At 39.5% G+C, this 21,578-nt stretch overlaps 1 protein-coding gene across 2 annotated transcripts in view; it reads left to right on the top strand.

The window, feature by feature from the left end:
• Positions 1-17,112, top strand: part of GPC6 (glypican 6) — a 1,293,633-nt gene extending 1,276,521 nt beyond the window's left edge. For both annotated transcript variants that reach the window (XM_090023608.1, XM_090023618.1), the window contains exon 9: positions 1,851-17,112. In XM_090023608.1, the coding sequence (XP_089879734.1) occupies positions 1,851-2,053 (203 nt within the window). In that variant the 3' untranslated portion in view covers positions 2,054-17,112. The remainder of the gene's footprint in view (positions 1-1,850) is intronic.
• Positions 17,113-21,578: the final 4,466 nt, after the last annotated feature.

Raw genomic sequence — 21,578 nt, 5'->3', positions numbered from 1 at the left:
TCCAAAGAAATTCATAAATGGGCCCCCTCAGTTCTATGAGAGACTCTTTCCTTCAATATATTCATCTGTTAATTATGGTTTATTTTATGTAGCCCTGCATTGCAGTAGAAAAAGAATACAATGACTTGCCTACAGAACAATGTTACACCACTTCAGCCTAAAGTCTTAATTTAATCCGTTATAGGTTAAATGGTGTTGATTTAACTGATGCAGCCACCTATTTGGGTTTTAAATGCGTTCTTTGCAGATTATTTTAAATTTATTGGAGCTGCTGTAATCGAACCAAAATTCGCTGCTATTAAACCACAATAAAAGTATATTCGAGGAAGTTTTCATTAATTTAATCAATTGTTTTATTTCATGCAGCTTTACCAGGAAAGCAAGGTCTAAAATCACTCCTCTGTTATAATTTCCTCTCAGAATTTGCAGGAAAACAAGCTCATTAAAGATCCTGCCTCATCAGAATCTTCCCTGTAGAATCACACCTATGCCCATTACATTAAGATGTGATGCAGCAGACCCTCAGAAATGAACTTCCTTAGTTACCTTTTGCTAATCAAAGATTAAAATCTAGTCCTTAACAGCTGTAGTGGCCACTGATGAACAAGCACAGGAGAGGTCTGGGATTTTCTAGGAAGAAGTCATTTGTTGCTTCAAAGGTAAATGTTTATGTGGACAGATAATTGACAGAGTCAATAGAATAATAGAAAAATAGGGCTAGAAGAGACCTCAGGACATCTAGTAGTTCAACCCTCTGCTCAAGGCAGGGTCATTCCTGTCTCAATCATTCAGGACAAGTGTTTGTCTAACCTACTCCTAAAAACTTAAAAGTTTCACAGCCCCTCTAAGTAATTTATGTCATTAATTACCCATCCTCATAATTAGAAAGTTCTTCCCTCTGACCTAAATTTCCATTGTTGCAGTTTTAGCCATACAGCATTCTCTTTATTATCCCCCTTCAGGTATTAACAGGGATCCTGGTTTTCTCTGATAATATCCAGTTTTGGGCACCGCACTTCAAGACAGAAATGAAATCAGTCAATCAGAGAGCAACAAAATGATTAGAGGTCTGGAAAACATAACTTATGAAAAATTTTGAAAGAATTTAGTCTGTTGAAGAGAAGACTGAGGGCAACTTAATAACGAGGGATCCTAGTTTTCGCTGATAAAAAAATCCCCAATTTTCGGATTTAGAAAAATAACCCAAAATCCACATTTTTCCATGATTAAAATGAAATACCACTTACACATAATATAAATTAGGGATTTTTTCTATCAGAGAAAACCAGGATCCCTGGTTATTAAGTTGCCCTCAGTCTTCTCTTCTACAGAACTAAATTCTTCCAAACTTTTCCATAAGTTATGTTTCCCAAACCACTAATCATTTTTGTTGCTCTCTGATAGACTCTTTCTAATTTGTTCACTTCTGTTTTGAAGTGTGGTGCCTAAAACTGGATATAACACTCCTGATGAGGCCTCACTAGAGTTGAATAGAAAAAAAAATTCACTTCCCTTCACTTGCGAATTCCTGTTAATATAGCTCAGTATGATATTGGCTTGTTTTGTAGCACAGGCACACAGCTTACAGCCTATCTCATACAAAATGGCTAATTAAAAGAAGCAAACATATATTAGAAAAAGCATAAATGTAGATTAAAAAGTGAAAAAAAAAACCTTAATTATTTGTGGAATAGAAATAGGGTGACTCCATCACGCTTCCAGTATATTTAGAGCTTACCCCACTGATAATCCTATGATTGTTGGATATTTTTGAAGGACAAGACAATGGATCTGCGGGATGTGTATTTTAATCAATCCTAATGTTTGTTTTTCTCACCTCCCTGTGCTAGGTGATGAAACCAGTGGCTCAGGAAGTGGAAGTGGTTGTACTGATGACATCTGTCCTACTGAGTTTGACTTCATCACTACTGAAGCTCCACCTGTTGACTCAGACAGAAGAGAAGTGGACTCTTCAGCAACCCAGTCTAGCCAGTCACTCCTTACATTGTTCATGCTCTGCATCGTCCTTGTACTGCAGAAACAATGGAGATAATCCTAGATCTGGTCAGAGAGACTGTGTTTTAGCTACAAAAACAGCCAACTTTCTTCTTTTCTTACACTTTTGGACAAAGGACTGTGCCACAAATACTTACCATTTTCTATGAAAAGAGAGCAGTACTGCAACCTACTTTCCTTTTTGTTTTCCCAAAGAGTACCAGGTGCCAGAATGAGCTGCTTCCTCTTTTTTTCAGAAATGTCTGAAGACAATGTCACTCAGCGTTCTTTCTCAAACCTTTATTACAGGAGACTTTCTGAGCTTCATTTTCTTTTATGCTGAAGATGTAAAGGGATCTTACAGTATATGTTTTTCCTTAACAAAAAAGAAAAAAAAGAGAAAAAAACAAAGAGAACAATTTTCCTTCTAAATCAGGCCAAACCCAAGACTGCTGCATTTTCAACAAAGAACAAAAAAAAAAAAAGACAAAAATGAAACAAAAATGCAAAAGTTCTCTACTGACAGCCAAGCCTCCTTTAGAAGCTTCTATAGGGTCAACAAATGATCATTACTGTTGTGAGGAAGTCTGAATTTTTTCTAACACAAAGATAAAAGTATGTCTCAGTGGTGAATGTCTTGCACTCCATCTCCCAACAACATCAAATTGGTATGAAAGTAAAGAAGTAAAGAAGCTTAAAAAAGAAGTGTACCCGTATCTTTTGACATTACAGTAACACCACAAGGCTCAGAGTATCATGCTACAGTTGCATAGGATTTAAATCATAATGCCCAGTAAACATTTGAGTAGTGGCAGTATTTCTCTTAGCTGTTTTCAGTATTTATCCATGTTATATATTTGGCACACATTTCTAGCTTCCCATCAATAAAGGTGGCTATCCTAACCAACAAATCTTCCCACAAGGGTTTGGACATAAAATTATCTCTTGTGATATAATCTCTTTCCTTTTGCCACAGTTTTGACATGGAGTAGAATTTTCTGCTACTGTATTCATTATCCTACCAAGATGACAGTTCTCTAATGGACTGACAATGGTGATTGGATCAATCAGTGAGGTTCACATATAACTACATCCTTCTTGTCAATTAGTTTCTGTATCACAAGGGGTACTTTGCTACAAAAAGTCAAGACAAAGAAATATATAGTACTGACATGGAGATTTCTTTCACTTTTTTAGTCTTAGTATGATCATCTATTTTTATATATATAAATATATATATAAATCACAGATTTTAACTTCTTAATTACAAGCTCAGGGTTGACACATCTTTGTAAAGAAAAAATGTTTTGTCAACCAGCTCTTCTTATTTTGTGCTGCTCTGAAAAGAAACCCTTTAATGACTGATGAGCATAAGAATGAAAGAAGAGAACTTTTTACATATCCAGTTGTCCATTTCTGAAAAAGTTGCAAGGTGGGGGAGAGAACCCTTTTTGCGTGTGTTCATTTGTGCGGGCATGTGAGTTTGTGTGGGATGCCTACAGAAGTATACAGAGCCATGTGACTTTATTTGTGATGGCAGTTGTATTCTCAAATGCTTGAAGAATATGTCACTTTAATAATCATTGACTACATGGTTGTGTCTCCGGATAGAATATTGCTGGTTTATATTGGTTTGTACAACCTGAGGCTATTTTAACACCAGAGTGTCAGCTGGTAGGCAGATATCAAACCTGTCCCTCCCCCAGCCATAAAGGGCTTCTGTGGAAATTTTGAGAGAGATGAAAACCATTTTCTAAAAATATATGTCCTCATTCCTATAAATATCCTAGAGTTAGTATGGACAAGATATGAAACACTTTAAAGTAAGCCAGCCACATAATAATTAAATTGTTGAACATGTAAACGGCATATGTTCTAATCTCTTTTTCTTGTCAAATTATAATTAGCTACCAATTCAACCATTGAATTAAAGTAGTAAACATGTGGCACAATAGGAAAAAGTATACTTAAGCACTTTTACCAAAATATTTACAAACTAGCAACATATTATATCACATAAGAGAAATAAATTGTAGGCTAAGACACTGTATTCCTTTTTATGTTTTTGTTGTGTATTTAAAACTGATAAATTCCTGTATTGTTGATCCAATTCAGTATTATATGTTTTCATGCAGAAGCCACTAGCTTTATGACCATCTTCTGATTCATGTCATACATTTCATAGCTAGATTTTTGCAGGTTTCAGTAATTCTGACGATTTGCTTTAATGCATGCTTTAGTTGTGAAAATTAAATCTCTTTGGTAACATCATCAGTAGAATGAAAGCCAACTCAGACAGCAAATTTGTCTGACTGGCAGTCTGGTCCAGTCTAAGCAAAAGTTCTTTCCTTTGAATTCCATCCCTGACTAACATATACAGGATCACAGGAAGGATATTTTTAAAACTCTTCTGTGGTCCTCAGACTCCTACATAATTATTTGCACTGCTGCACTTCCCAAGACCTGTTCCAGAACACAAAAGATTTCAATTTCACTTTCTCCATTAAGCATTTATTCTGTAGTACCTGATGCCAGTCCCACCCAATTACCCTGTGTTCTGATGGTTATATAGTATGTAATGACATAAACCATATCCACCTCTATTGGGCAAAGCAGAGATAAGGATAAATTTTAAAGCAAGGCAATTCTGACTCCTTTCTTTCCTACTAGTTCTGGCACAGGTTAGGTCACCTACGGAACTGCACTAAGCTGCACCAGCAGGGCATGGTTGAAACACATAGCTGGAATCTATTAGATTATAGTCACTGGGCACTGACACACATGCAGCTCCCCAATATAATTCATGGCACTTTACATGAAGTGCTATAAGTTACAGTGACCTGTTCTCCACGCACGCCCACCCCCTCCTCCCCAACCCAATAGACATTTGCTGTTGGGTCGGGGGGGGGCATTAAGCTACACTTTGGAGCCAATCCAGGAGGAGCTGTGTGTCTGCAGCCTCTCTCCTCTAGAAACCACCCTCCCCCCCCACTTCAACCTCTCCCTCCAGTGTAGTCTGCAAAATGGGAGAGGCAAAAGGGAGGGGGAGGAAGCTGCAGGCTGGGGTTTGCCCAGCCTGTGCTGGGGGTGGGGAGGGTGGCTTGGAGACCCTTACTTCAGAGAGGTGCTCCAACCCACCCTCCCCTACCCTAGCACAGGCTGGGCAAACCCCACCCACAGCTCCCTCCCACTAACTTTTCCCCCTCCTATCCTGCAGACAGCACCAGGAGTGTGGCTGGGCTGCATCAGTCCAGTCCTGCTCACACGTAGGGACTGACTGAAGTTAATGAAGGTGCTCCACTTTGGAGCACCTTCATCTGAACCTACTTTATATGAGGGTTAATTTGTCACATGATTGGACACTTTTGCTCTGCAGCCATGTACTTCTGTCAGGGCACAGCTATAGTGCACTTTCAGGGAACCAGTCACATGACAAAACATCGCTTCTTTGAGTGCTCACTGATCCTATTGTCTGCATCTAGCACCTCTTTGGCAGGAGACTTCAGGAAAGGAGGGACAGAAGCAGGTGAATCCCCAGTATGGGACTTGCAGGAAACTTCTTTCTTTTCATTGCCTTAACATTAGACAAAGTCTGGACTGTAGGACAGGATCTGTTCCATTAAATCAAATTCATCCTCAATGTAAGCTGATTGGCTTTACTGCACCTACATGAGGAATTAATTATTTTCTATAGTATTCTTCTGTTTGCGTACTATTCAGAAATGATTCAGTGTCCTGACATGGCAGTCCTTTTGTATGAGACACCACATGCACATATTTCATGCTACTCTCTAAAGAGCTCCCTCTGCACAGATGATATTTTTCTTGGAGTTAAGGGAGTTGTTAAATCTATGGAGCACGTGAAATTGGGAATTAGGAAATAAGAAGTGCTTATAAGTGTATGAATCTACGTCATTTAAAGTACCTCTACTTGCACCACCTTTATTATAATAATTATTTATCTAAAGATAATATTCTTTGTATACCACCATTTCTTTTCTCTTAATCATTGTTAAAGGAAGAGATAATAAATAAGGATAATATATTCTACAGCAAACAGGACATACATTCTTAAGTAAAGTCTCTTTATTGCATGGCATTCTCTTGTCACAGTCCAGAAGCCCCATGCATCTCTGGAGGATTTCAGTGAATTAGGTATAGTAATGAATAACACAGTGGGTGCAGTAGCTTCCTGTCTGGTTTATTTTAGTATTCCCTTTATTCTGTGTGTCCTCACATTTGGGGGTTTCAGCGCGCAGCCAGCTTTTGTTTTGTACAACTGCAAGCTGAATCACAGATGTTGTTAGAAATAAGGGAGTTTGCAACAGTGGGATAGGAAGAAAGGAGGGAAAAATCAGATTGAGATCTTCTGTTCAAAATGAGAAAGAGGAGAATATTTGATGTGTCATAGATAGGATCCTAGTAAAAGCCAACACATGTCAGTTCACCACACAGCTTGTTCACATAAAGCTACTCGTTCTTTACATCTTTTAGTATCTTCAAATGAATGGTAAATGTCATCCTAGCACTAAGTGGTCTTCTAAAGAGGAACATTAAAGAAGCAAGTTTTCCCCAACTGTCTGAACCAATCCTGATATTTTTCATGCAACATATGCATGATTTAGAACTGCCTTTGGAGAACTGCAAAGCACATGCTAATGCAAGTCATGCGTAACATCATCTGTCTAGTTATTAATCTTAACCAACCTTAAGATTTTCTTCATATTGTCAATACAGTTTAATTGCTATTTCATACAAATATTTTTAATTTATTTTAACAGAAAAAAGAAACACCATGCCAGTTAATAAGACTTCCGTGATTCCCTCTTCACTTTGTACATATCAAAAAGTCATTCAAACCAAATATAGAGAATATAGAAAATCTAGCAAATAAAGTTGCCACAGATTTTTATAGACGCTAGAAGAACACATGCAAATTGCAGATATTGACAGAGAACCAAAATTTGAAACTCCATAAACCTGGCATTTATAACATTAACCAACAAGCAATTCTCTACTTCTCCAGATCTGGCAGATAAGAAGGAATAGACCCAATAAGAATACAATATTCTGTGGAATTGTGAAATTCCCAGAATTGATGTGGTTTCAAAAGGAGAGAGAACATTAAAATGCTGAGACTAGAGGCAGTGTTGTAAATACACTTTAAGAAAGTGAGATAGACAACAATGAACACCTTCCAAATAAGTAAAGACAGACAGACAGTTTACTCAATGGCATAATGTTTCCGTTCTGCACAGGCACACTCACTGTGATGATCGCTGCAATTACACACCTTTTGTTAAGAAAAGCAGTGTATGAAAATGTAGACTTCTTGGTAAACTGCAGTACAAAGTGAAAAATAAGTAACATGCTAGCCTCATCATTGATGATAAGGCTTAGGAGGACTGAATGGAATCCTAGAATCAGAAGGTTCAATGGGACTTCCAGAGTCATCTAGTCCAAACCCCTCCACAAAAGCAGGATGCACTGTTCCTGAAATCAAGAAAGCAGGTTTATAGAAGAGAAGCAGCAGTTTGAAAATACTTTTAGCATCAGGGAAGGGAGCAGTCTTAGAGTTATTCCAGTTACACACTTTTCTGACGGGCTGTTCCATCTTCATAGACTTATTTCTTGACCAAAGTTATTGCACAATTAGAAGATGATAACTTGATATTGGTTATATTAATTATCCTTGTACTCTACTTAGCATTGTTTTTGGTAAAATGACCATCTAGATTGTAGTTTTAGGATTTCTGGCAACTACCTAATTATCTTGTGTCACATCTGTACTTTATGCGTAAGGTACTGGTTCCGCTGAAGTCAGTGAGGGCATTTTTATGTGTGTAAGTGCCAAACACTGGGCGTTTTGGAAAGCGCCTGGCACTGTGCCACATGCAATTGTATAAGGGTCAAAATGTGCATCAGCACTGAGAAAATGGCAGCAGCGCACTTTTGAACTAAAACACCTTGGAGGTGCTTTAGTTCAAAAGTGCACCGCCGTTATTTTCTTCACACCGATGTACATTTCGGCACTTGTACAACTGCACATGGTGCAGCGCAGTGTGTGTCACCTTGCATGCAGAGCAGACTCAATTAACCAAGTTTGATCAGAAGTGGCGGATCTCGTCCACGTTGCCAAATGAAAAAATATGTATATAAATGCCTTTATAGTTCTGCCACTGACCTCAATGGAAATTCAAAAAGTGCTGGGCATTTTCTGCAAGATTTTGTAGAGTTCCTTTTCATGGAGGGATTTTTGTAGTTTGTCACTGGGTTTCATTTGGGTTCTAAACCAAAACCAAAACTTACAAAATTTTCGAGGAAACAGAACATAGCCCGGCCACCAGTCCTCACAGGTGACCCACAGGCAGGGAACCAGGAAACACTGCAGACAGAAGTGACCGTTTTTGCCCAACCTTCCCCTAGAGGGTGGCGAAGATGTATTGGAGCCCCCCTCTCCCCCAAGGTGGAGGGGCTCCAAATCATCCACCTCACCCTTCAGCACCAGCTAAGGAGCCACATGAAAAGCCCCCTCCCTATCTGAAAACAACGATCACTGGTAAAGAGCCTTGGCCACTGCTATGGGAACCCGGCTGCAGGCTCTCAGGCCCCAGGGAGATTCCCCTCCCCCTGGAGCCAACAGTGAATGTCTGTTTGGTCTGGGGTAACGCTGCAACTCAGAGCACTTTGCAGAAAATCTTCTGGTTAAAGCTGGGAGCTGCACTTCTCTCTGCACTGAGAGAAACAACCTGATTTCCAGAGAAACTTAATTAAAACCAAACTATTTCATTTAAATGATTCCATTTACCTAGCAGCTCCAATTTCAACTTGTCTCTGACCAGGTACCTTCTGTATTATGCCAATTCACATATGGATGTCTCAAGTGCACTCTCCATGGTTTTCCCCCCTTCTCTAGTCCAGCCCTAGTAAAACAGTAAACCACAAATTTCAGGAAAAAGGCAACCTCCAGTGGTGCTGCTTGTTTGTTGCATCCAAAGCAACTGTGTTACCAAGATCAAAGTTTGCTTTTTGGGAGTTTCATTCATAACCAAAAATAGAGCGGCAACAAAAAGAAAAAAAAATTTCCTTCCTCTCAGCTAAAATGCATTGCTCTCCAAATTGCCAATATTTCCTCTAGTTTTTATTTAATCAAGGGAAGGTCAAGAAGACAAATCATATCCTTCTAAAATCAGAAATCAGTAAGGCATTTCCCAAAAAACGAGCAGTAGTCAGCTTTTGGATTTGAGAAGGAAAGAAGCAGGAAAGACCTCTATCTTGTCAAAAGTTACAGACTAGCCTTTTAGACAGCTGCACTGTTGTCACTCCGTGAGCTGTTATACCCCTACAGTGCTCCTCTGAACTTGGGTGCTCCCACTCAGATTATGAGACAGATAAACTGGATTGTGTGCATTCCAGCTACAGACTGTGATATTTTTTCTTCCAGTAAGGACAGTGAGTGATTAGGAAAAGCACAGATTTCAGAATGAAACCCAACATTTTTTCATGTGAAGAGGGAAGTAACTGGGAATCAATAGGCCTACAACTGGACCTCACCACTATCTCCTTCTTTTGTTTTACTGTCAGAATTACTTTCCTTTTAGACTTGATTTTACTAACTGGTAGTTTACTGACATGCAGTCAAGAAAAAGTGCTAATCATACTTCTGAATTTTGAGATATTTGCTTAGCCTCCTTGCTAGGCCTCACTCTTGTCTCATTTTCTAGGCATGCAGTCTAGCTCTGTAGTGGGGAAAGAATTCTGCTACCTTAAATAGAATTGTGTGATGCAGAGGTCCCTACCCTAAAACCACAAATATCTGAGCCACAAAAGCTCATCCTGTTTCTATCTCACATTTATTTGAATTACTAATCTCCAATATTTGTCCAGTGAGCTTTGTTCTAAAGCCTGAAAAGGGCAAGTCTCTGAGATGTGGGAGACTCAAGGTGAAGTCCCCGATCAGACTTAAAACAGAACAGGGACATGAGCCTAGGATTTCCACATCCCAGTCGATGCCCTGGCCCTCCGGCATTTGCTTTTCGGGGTCTCTCTCTCTCTCTTCCCCGACCAGAATTTTCCTCCTAAATCCAATCCTATTTTTTGTCGAAAAGTTTCTGACCAGCTCTGCTCTTAATCTTATCTGGTTTAAATGACCAGCATCCCTGTAGCTATCATTTCACCTAAAGCTAAGTCTAGTGCATAAGATGGTTCTCTTTTTCACTGAACAGCATAGAAATGGCTTTCAATCTTCCTTCTAAATAGCCTTTACAGAGCTCTTCTATGTCTGTATTTAATTTAGCTCCATGCCTCTTGCTTCAGTCAGGAAAGATAGTAGCAGCCAGAAACCTGAACTATCCTTTCTCTTCTTAACAGGATCTATTGCACCTTACATCATCCCCTTATTTTATACTCCATAATCATCTATTAGTATAGTGTTATAGCTTTTAAACTACACTCAGTAGTTCCAGTTTGACAAACTATTATTTTCTTTTCATGACAATAGCATATAGCTTGCATTTTCAATTGTCCTGTTGTACTGTTCTTTCAGTAATGCCAGCAACAGGGAATTTGCAATATTGCTGAAAACAGATAAGCTCAAATTCAACATCATCAACAAAGGTCTGAGACTGACTCTGTATTCATTTGCTTTGCTTTTGCTTTTGCTTGCTGACTTGCTTTGTTCCTATTTTATTTGGTTGTTTGATAGTTTGCTTGGGTGCGCTTTTTTCCTTAAGTTTGCATTTTGAGTGTTGTTTTGTTTACATTTATATTAACTGTATGTGCATTAGGTTATATGAATGCAAGATACATATATATGAACCATTTAGATAATCACCTGGAGTAGACGGATATTCAATAGTTCTGTGATCTCAGAATATGTCTGTACAGTGCAAAGCAGTGACATGCAGAGATACCCAATGCCAGCTCTGTGTGTTCCTGCACTGAGACTGGAAGCAGCGTAGCCACATCATATCACGATACCCAGGCTAGTCAGCTCTACTGAGAAGCACCAGCTATACTGCTTATGATCTGTGGAGTTATAACATGCACCGGGGATCTCTACACTGTGTTGCACAGATATACTCTGTGTTTTCACATTAACTACTTCTGCCCCAATATAGCATAGGGTCTGAGGAGCCCTGATACCGGATCCAACTCCAAACGTCCTTCAGGATTTTAGGGAAAATTCGTGTTATTAAAGAAAGCTGGGGTGGGGTGCAAAAGTATTTTACAATGGTGTGATTTCAGGCATCTATGTGAATATGCACATGTGTACATGCACTATTTCAGGCTTGTCCAACATAGGGCCCGTGGGCTGCCATGCAGCCCTCCAAGCTGTGAGGTGCTGCAACAGGAAATGAAAGTAAACACTGTACTTTTGTTTCGGGGAGGTGATGTGATACCGCTTCCTGTGAGGTCTTTGAATATGGCTCGCCAGCCCACTGGGTGATAAAAAGTTCATGATCTGGCCCCACATTCAAAAAGGTTGGACACCCCAACACTATTTTAAAAAATGTTTGAGCCTCCTTCCAAATTAAGTTAACCTGAATGCAAAATGATCATTGGTGGACATTTTGCACTAAGAGAGCTAAAGAAGCCCAAAACTACATTAAACAAGAAACATTTATATGCAACCTCCATCCCATGTCACCACTTCATCTTTATTAACAGAAATAACATTATATCTAATAGCAATTTGGACAGGTGTATAACTAGGGGTGGGCAACTGAGACACCAGGCACCAATTTTGAGGGAGTGGAAGAATGGCTGCAAACCCACTGCTGGCCCACCTGCCACCACCATCACTACCCAGATGTCACTGCTGCCCAGGGCACAGAAACTGCTTGTTACACCTCTGCATTTCAATATGCTTCCTGATTCAAGGAAAAGTTTGTTATTTAAATACAGAACAGACAACAGCTTGAATCAAGAAACAACTGATGATTGTATGTGGTGATTAAATTTGTATGGATATAGACAACTTGTAAGAACTTTGCCTAAAAACGTGGAAATTTTTACTACAGTTTTATTGCTGTACTTGGAATAATATTAACCTAAATGAATGTCAAGCAATGAGGGGAGAGTCTTGCTCTAAATTAGCAGTAGCATAACTGAGGACAGGGCAACCAGGTCAGCAACCCCACACACTGCTTTTGTTAGGGGGAGAAGGTGCAAAAATAGTCACAACTGCAACAGCAGCTGATTGTGCCATTATAATTGGCATTGTGGGAGCTGGCATCTGCTCTGAGTGCAGAGATGCCCAGCTATTGGTTTGAAACTACAATGTCATAATTATTCTACAGAAACAAGATTTCCACATTCTTAATATTGCAGCCTTATCTGAGACAAAAAAGAAAACTGATTATTTCACATTTGGGACATGGTAAAAAATTATATGGTTTGTGTATTTGAAGGATACAAAACCAAATACATTACAGTTTAAAAGTAGTAAAATTAAAAGTTCAGCTTTACTACTATTTTGACTACTAAATGTATTAATCTAGATATAAATAATAGATAGCAGTATACCAAGGCAGAGTTTGACCATTTAAGGAAAAGATTGTTCCTTCACTTTATTATATAAAAATGTAATGAACCATAGACAGAAATGAAGACATACAAAAACTGTTTTGATATATTCCTAAAATGGACTTTGGAGATCCCAGTATTTTTGTGTAAATGCCTTAAGTCATTTTCAATAGGGCTAATACAACTGAATCTTTCTCTACATATAGCCTTTTATAATAACTGCTCTATATACAACGTTCAACTGCTATTTTCATTAAAAGTCATGTACAACCTTATGAATACTACACCTGTCTCATTACAGAAGACAAATCAAGAAGTTTCTGCCTTGTTATTTGTAAATGCATTTTCAATCCAAATTGTACATTAACAGCTTCATGAGAGAAGAATTGCAGTACTACTTGAACTGGAAAAATCTGCCTAATGGGTAAACCCTAAATTCTCCCAAGTTTGAATCCCAGACCATATATTTCCTGTCCTTTCATCTTATTTGCCCTAATGGGAACCACGTGTATTTTTATGTCAGGCATTTTCCTCTTTTTCTCATTATCAAAAGAGTAGTATCTCTTTCTTTATATTCCTCTTTGTCAACATGAAAAATCAGGAGAGGGATTCAAGAGGAACTTACCATGTATCAGTTGTTTCTTTTATTGGCCAAGTCAGTCCTAGTGTAAATAGATGAAAAAGCCAACTGAAGAGGATCTATTGCCTTCCTTATAGGACATCTAAATTTGTCACCACCTTTTGCTACCATCTGCCACCTTACATAGGAACTGATTCTCTGATGCTGTTCTATAATAGCATGCCCCTATGTACAGTGTAAAATGATACCAAATCGGAAGTTGATTTTCACACCAAGGGGCAAGATAGAACAGAGTTAGGTCCCTTCTATCCTCCTTCATTTATCTTTCCAGTCACTGATCCAGACCTTTGCCACCATGAACTACTTTATTTTTGGCCAACTATGTATGAACTCCTAGCCACAACCATACATCATGACTGCTTTCAAACATCTCTTGTTTATCCTTGGGAGCAGCACACAAGACTGGCGGTCTTGAAATATCAGGCGTAACTGCAAGAGTAATCAATGGCTGCACTGCTGGAGCACAGTTCTTGCAGATGTTTTGTCTTCATTAGGCATGAATAGGAGGGTGTTTAATATAGCACATCTAGAGTGAAAATGCAGTCACCCAGATACATATGCCTTTATGTTTTAATCCTCTGATGGAGACCCAGTCAACTTCCTCTCTGTAGTAAGACTCCAACTCCACTGTCCTCCAAGTTTTAATCATTTTCACTTTGATTTAGTTATCAAAATCAGCATCTACTTCTTCCACTAAAATAAAATGTACATTAGCTCTCTAGTCAGTGGAGCTAGTCAGGCTTCTATCCTCTGGACAGTAAAATAATTATAAAACTTGAAATATATTTGAGTCCAACTTCTTTTTAATGGTGACATATGGGAACTACAAAGTACAACTTTTTTCACAACTTCCTGCTTCCTCTTGAGCCACCACAGAATGATTATCCTCTTATTCCAAAATGCCTTTATGGGGCTGGCCCTTTAAACTTGACCAAGGCAACCACTCATAGTCTTGAAGTGTCTTTTCAGTATATGACTCATTTTCTTCATCTTTTTCTCCAGTGACTATGTGATCCTTACTCTTGTTATATTCCCCTTTCATAATCCTAAAGAGGTGGCACATTTCTGTAGTTACATATGCACATGAACATGCATACGCAAGCCAGTAAATTATAATCCTCTGTAAAGAGTCCTCATATCAGAAGTGTTTGCCTCTATATATACCTAACATAGACTGACTAGGCCAACGTAAGCCTGGACTGGGATTAGTTTTCTGGAGGGCCTTAGAACTCGGGTTTCTGATCTTTCTTCAGTTCTCTGGTATAATTGAGCAGTTTCTGCAGACGTTATTTACCAGTATCTGCACTGCTGATAGGTAAGCTGCCAAAGCAAAAAAAAGGAGACAAAAACAACAACCAGCCATCATCTCATTCTTATACATTTTCATGTTTTGCCTTTATAAAATTTGTCATTTCTTGCTGTCGAGTTGAACAAATAATTGTAAAAGCTCACCAAGGCTTTAAGAAAAGATAACTCCATTTTCGTACTAGAACAATATTTTTTTTTTAAAATATCGTCTCAGAAAGTGAATATGGTGAAATATTGATTATCAACCCTCTCATTCTATTTTGGGACTGTGATGGTAACATACATAATCCACAAGAGAGCTGGTCTCACGGCTTATGATATCATCTGACCCCTCAACTGAATTATGGCTTTACAATTGTACTTTCCCTATCCGTTATCCAAGATCCTGAACTGCATTACAGAAAGCTACAAAATAAATTATCTGTGCAGCTACTGGATCTTCTTAATCACAATTCTTTCCTTACCTAGCACTCTTCTCCAGGGAGGTTCAGCTAGTAAAAATGCATCAAAATCCTCAGTGAATAAAAGGAAGAGAAGTGCTTGACATGTTCAAAATGTTCTTGGGATGCTGCTGTTTGGCCTATCATTTTTCCATCTAGCAATGAGTCTTCACTGAGTCCAGTGCAGGAAGTTTATAATGGTTTTACAAGGCAGTGATCAGTAATATAAATACCATTTCTTTCCTCAAAGCTTATTGCAAATGTTGTGTTTCTCAAGCTTGTTTCTCCCATGATTTGTCATGACAAATAAGCTAAGGGTGATGTCTACAAATCACAAAGCAGCGAGACCACAAAATGCTGTGTTCCTGCCCAGTAGAGAAGAGATTTGGCTGCAGGGATATTCTGGTGGGTGGTTTTTGGGGGAGGAGGGTATTTTTTGGGGGGGAGGAACATTTACATTCATCATATCTTTCTTGCTGAATCTGTCTTTTTCATGTACCTTGGAATTAGCACCAAGTAAAAAATGACCTCTTGTCATTACAAGTTACTATTGTAACTACACGTCTTCTCATAATATAGGCATGTACTATTTCAGCCAAGGCTGTTGTGCCTGGTGCAGTATTGTGTTACTAGACAAAAAGCATTTGAAAAGGGTTATTTTATTTTCAAAATCAGTGTTCTATTTAGTTGCCTGTAAAAAAAGACCCTCTACGTGCTTAAAGCACATTTGAGAGTTAAGGTCAGATTGAAATATTCAATACCAGATTGAAACAACTCATGTCCCCAAACAATAATTTAGTTTGCCCTGCCTTTTGCCTGCATACATTTTTTTCAGCATAATGCTTTTCAGACGGATCACACCTTGTTAGTTTCTCTTCTTCATATTATACATATATTAATGAATATGTATTTTCACTGGCAACAGCGCAAGGCAAAAATATTTCTGTCATAATGGTATTCTTCTCTTATCCGTGTGCATATTTTAAAGGATAAGGATCTTAAAATTTGCAGTAGCTTGCTGAAGAGTCAAGTCAATAATCACCTGACCACTACCAAAGGCCTAACTCTTGTTAAGAAACCAATAGCTAAAATATTTTAATTCTGTTGATAGGACCTGGAAGGGCACTCTTAGAATTCACTTCATCAGTGTGTGTCCACAACGACACTTTAGCATATGTTCAAGGTTATTTTTGTTTCAAATTGGCTTGCATCTGATGGGGGGGGAAGATGATGGGACATTTCTCAAATAAGCAATAAGATGCAGTGGAGACTCTTATTATCTCGATATATTCAGACCAAGAGAGCACTCAGTGGTGAATGGATGTTTAAGTGCCTCTGCATCCAAAGGTATCACGATCTCAGCTGAAAAAAATCCTATTGCTACTATGAAAAGTCTTTACTGAAAAAAGGCAAGTCATCAGTTCTGAGCATTGAAGAAGTCTGATCAGAGACTGTTAGAGATGCTGGGGTAACTGGCATCACCAGTGACTGGGACTCCATAATGGGGAGCCCTTGGCAAACAAATAATGCCAGTAGTGGAATTCCAGTCAGGGGCTGCCATGTTGTATAGGTCCAGAAACCCCCATGCACCATCTGTAACTGCAAGTCTCAGTTAAATACTGGCGTCACCAGAAATACCTTCCTCTGTTTTAATCTTTGTTAGCAAACAGAATGCGCTTCCATTTGTACTTCCGTTGACATCAACAGGAGTTTTTCTATTGACTCCAAGGGGAGAAAAAGCTAATATAGCAAGCTCACTACTAAGAAGTTTAATTCTGTGCTTATATCCTCCATTTGCAAAGCTACATTTATGATATGTATTATTTTCTTTCATAATAACAATAGTAATAAAGTGTGGGGCAATCTTTTACACTGTTGCTAATATATTTAGTACTGTATGTATATATACTTGACACCTCAGTGAAGACTTTGACATGCCTTATTCATTCTAGTTATTTTTATGGTATGGTTTTGTTAGATTGCTTTACCATATAAAGAATAAAACTATAACTGCTCTGACTTAAAATTGTCCAATTCCTTCTTACCCAAACTGTTAAACAAAATGATCTGTGTTCATCAGCCCTCCTCATACTTAATCTTATCACCTTCATCAAGCTTCATGAAGGGAATGTAAACTGGTGGTTTGAAAACAGGGATTTGGTACCCTCTGATGGACTACAATAAATATCTAAAGTAAGTACACGGCTTGTGTCTTGTGGTTTCTTCTCAGCCGTAATGTGAAAGGTGCCCACTGCAGTCCTATCAGTTAATCCTATGATTGTTAGCTGTTGGAAGACTGATGAAGTAAGATGACTCTTCTGAATCATTTGCAAGGATCTCTTTCAACAGCATTTGAGGTGTCACAATTAAATTAATCAGTAAGGTATATAACTCCAAATTACATTGGAGAAGAGAAGAGAACTACAGAGGTGTCTTGAAATCCCTTACCTCTACAATACATGCATTATATGTGAGTACATGTAATTCATTTAAACCAAGTTATCGAGTTCTAAAGTTTCTGTCAGTACTTGCACAGTCAGCTTTTTTAAGGATCTTATTACCAGAGAGTCCTGACCTTGAAAATGATGAAAGCAAAAGACAGCTGCCTGTCACTGCAACAAAGATGATGATTTATAAAATGACACTATCAAAACCAATGGTTCTGCTTGTTTGCCATTTCCAGCACTTCCAGGTACTATTTCCAGGCAGTTTGAGGGATAGTTTTATTATAGTGTTCTTTTACCTGCTATGCCATGTAATGAAACACTGTACTGGTACATATGGGGTAATTTGTGCATAAGCTAATGATAAATGGATTAATTTATATGTGAATGCATATGACAAAATAACAGTAGAACTTTAATTGCCAGTTGGGGCCTAATTCTTTTAAAAATATGAGGTCTGCCCATTCAAGAGAATCTCTTACCATTCTGGTCTATTTATTTTTACTCTTTTTCATCTGTTTCAGTTACTGCATTTGACTCTTTTGATAATGTCTATTATAGGGATAAGAATAGTTATGGCTTTCAGAAAAGTCTTATTTTTTCTCCATTCATATCTCAGCAGTTTTGTTGAGCTAAAGTAATTACATCCAACCTCTGGCTGTGGGAGTGACAGAACTGCACTTCTCTTTCAATCTTCATTTGATATAACCACACTAAAGACTATCTGAATATTATATTGTTTACTCTCTACTTGTAGCCTAAAGCACTATTATTTCAGAAAGGTTGCTTGTTTTAATAAAGAATCACACAAAACAAGGTTCTGGAGAGTGTCATCAGCGAGATCAAATAACGGTCACCTCTTTGCCCTGGGGGCAATGGAGGATAAGTAATGTTTAAAAATTGTATTTGAAGACTGTAAAGAGCTGTGTATTCAACCCAAATCCAAAACAGCTTCCAATTTAAGATGCCCCCACAATAATTAGATTTATATGTGGAAAATTATAAGTGTGTTATAACACACACTTATCATTTTCCATGTATAGAATCTAATTCTTGGAAGGCTATCTTAAATCCATCCCCCTGTTGCTGTGGCAGGGAAAGCAGCAGCAGGGGGCAAAGATCCAGACCCCTCCACCTTGCCAGCCAGACCCCTAAATTTGATCTCCCTGCCCTTTGCCTCTGCTATGCCTGTGCCCCCCATCATCTACCACTTGCTCCCCTGCTGCCTGCTCCCATACCTGTAACTGCTTCCTGCCCCCACAGTGGCTGCCACCTATGACCTGCACCGCCTCCATGCCTGTGCCTGCACCCCTACTCCCTGCCCTCCCACCCTTTGCTTACCTTTACTACCTATTCCCCCCCATCCCCTCTTCCACTCTGCTGCCTGCCTTCCTTACCCTTGCCTGTGCCTAATCCCTGCCACCTGTTCCCCCTAGTGCATGCACATCCAGCCTGCTGCCCTTTACCTTCTGCTACAGCTCTTCTCTGTCTCTGGGACATTCAATGGCAGTGGCCTCAGCCCCACCCTACCCAACTAGGCACAAGCAGTGGTAGAAGCTCTAGGCCTGACTGGGTCAGGGCCAGAGCCAAAGCCAAAGCCAGAGCAGAAAGTAAGAAGTGGCAGGATAATGTGGGTGATAGGCAAGCTGCACACTGTTCCCTGTGCTTTCCCCAAGTGGCACAGCTGGGTCTCCCCCATGACCCCCTTGCCGCTCCCACTGTACTCCCCATGCTATATTGCTATATGCCTCCCCCTTGCCACACAAGCTACACTGGCCTGGACCAGTACTCAAGCTTAAAATAGGGCTTTTATCCCCACATTGTTTGGCGGGGGGGGTTCTTCTTGGATTCAAGTAAATGCAGTAGTATCAGCAGCAACACTCCCAGTTCCCAATTGCAATTCTTAAACATATCATTTACGCACTATAAGCAGACTCCCATGTCCAAAAAAGCCTGGTCATAAATGGTCTATGAATTTTGCTGTCAGAGGGTGTTAAAAGAAGCTATTTTAAACCCCAGTTTTGATTCCAAAAACCATACTGCTGAGCCAGAGCTGTGTTCCACATTGCAGATCATTGTAAGACAGAGCAGAGAAGAAGCTGTTCACAAACATAACCATCTCGGTGTTCCTGCTGCACTGTCTGTGTCATAGAAAGCAGGTCCAGCACTATTAGTGATGAAAATACTATAACCACAGATTTTACATGTCTTCAGATGCTATCAGGTTTCATGTAAATTATAACCCAGTACTTACAAAATGTGCTACAGCAGGATTCAAAATTATCTATGTTTATATAAGGTACTAAAGTGCTGAACTGATATTTAGTTTTCTTAGTCACTCTAGTAGCTTTGAACCCATTGCCCCATAGTTCCTTTCACCCCAAAAGATCCCAAATGACAATAGACAATAAAAGCACAGGAGTGAATCCACTCATATTGACAATGCAGTCCCTCTGTTATAGCTGGTTCCTATGTGTAGTTCCTTTCCAGGCAATCCAGAGAGGTAGAAGATAATCTCACATCTTATAAAATAATACGATCACCTCAAATAAGACAATATTTCCATGTTCATCATCTATCCTAATTTGCAAGCATGAATCATTTTGCAGTCAAGCTTTCTTCGCATGCTTAAAAAAAACAAAGGGAGTGAAAGTCAGTTGCTTATCTGACAGCATCTCAATAGAAAGGACCAATGGAAAATTCTACTGGAGGCATTAGATACAAAATTGTCTTGTCTGAATCCTGGAAAATCTGATGATTAAGAACTACTGTATTTTCCTGAATACAGCACCTGGATACTCCTGAATAAGAAATGTACCTTGTTTTTAAAGACAGGATGAAGAAAATAGATCTGGTAAGTACAGTATTTTCCCAGGGAAAATATAGACAGCTATAGTAACTGGGGATGGGGAATGGACCAAAACATTATGGCTGTTCTGTGCCACAAAATATTGTGGCTGCTCCTAGCTTCAGGATGCTGCTGGCTGAGCCACCTGCTTAACCCTTAATTTCTTCTTGAGCTGAGCTAGGTGGGCAGCCTGCAATACCTGTTAGGTCAGCTGAGGGCCTGATCCTAGCCAGCACCACCTGCTCACCCAGCTGATTCAGCAGAAGCTTCTGTCCCAGTACCCAGGGCTTAGATCTGCTTTGGAAATACAGGAGAGTTGAGCCTAGAGCACCAGCATAGGGACTTCTGCTGAGTCAGTACCACCTTTTGCAGCGCAAGCCTTGCCTGGGGAAAGAGAAATGGTAAGCACGCAGAGCTTCTGTTGCTCACAACCAGCAGCTAAGAAGCCCTACATGCAGTGTTACTTCCTCTCTCTTCCTACCCCCTTTCTCTTTTCTTGAAGAGAAAAAAAGAGGACATAAAGCCATTGGTTTTTGTATCAATAGAAGACAGAGGACAAAGTAGCGTAAAACTGGAATGTACTCTATGATGGCCTCCTTAGCTGTGTGGTGCCATACAGAGGCTAATCAGTTCTGTCACTTAGCAGTGATAATGCTAAGTCCCACCCAAAGTGTCACATAAATACAGCTACAGCACTTCCAGTTCAGGATCCAGTACAGGCTGCTGAGAGCACTGTTGCTAGGCATGGTAAGTGTACCATGTAGATGTGGCCATTCTTTCTTCTTCCTTTTAGATTCATATATACTGAGGGCTTGGAATAGATAAGCAAGGGAAAGAAATATGAGGCTACAAAGAGGGATCCAGGTTTTCTGTTTGCCATGGAAAAACATAGTAAAACCCAGATTTTTTCATTTTAAGGAGAAAAACATGGATTTTCTCATTTTAAGGAGAAAAAGGTGGAAACCAGTGGGTTTCCCCTTGCAGACTGGCAAAGTTCCAGCCTGCAAGGGGCTGGGGAGAGCAGGAGAAGGGCAATCATGCAGGGATCCTGTTTTTCCAGTTCACAGAAAAACAGAAAAAAACACGGATTTCCCCTTTTTATCAAAGAAAATGTAGATTCTACTTTTAGCAGAGAAACCCACGGATTCCCTGCTTTTGCAAACAGCCCTGCAAGCTGGTTAAGCTCCATCCTGCACAGCTGTTTGCAAACAGAGCAGGAAACCTCCAGCCCTGCCCAGAGGGGGAGGGAGAAGGGTGGGGCCTGAGGCTCTCACTCAGCCACAGCTCCACTCAGCTCAGCCTCACTCTTTCCTCCTGCAGCCTGAAGTAAATGGGGCTTGCAGGAGGGGTGGGGGCCCCTCTTGCAGGGCTGGGGA

The sequence above is a fragment of the Crocodylus siamensis genome, chromosome 1 (genome assembly GCF_052110815.1).
Source record: "Crocodylus siamensis isolate JL-2025a chromosome 1, ASM5211081v1, whole genome shotgun sequence".
NCBI classification, from domain to species: Eukaryota; Metazoa; Chordata; order Crocodylia; family Crocodylidae; genus Crocodylus; species Crocodylus siamensis.
The sequence above is the reverse complement of the archived record's forward strand: the minus strand, read 5'-3'. Positions and strand labels throughout refer to the sequence as shown.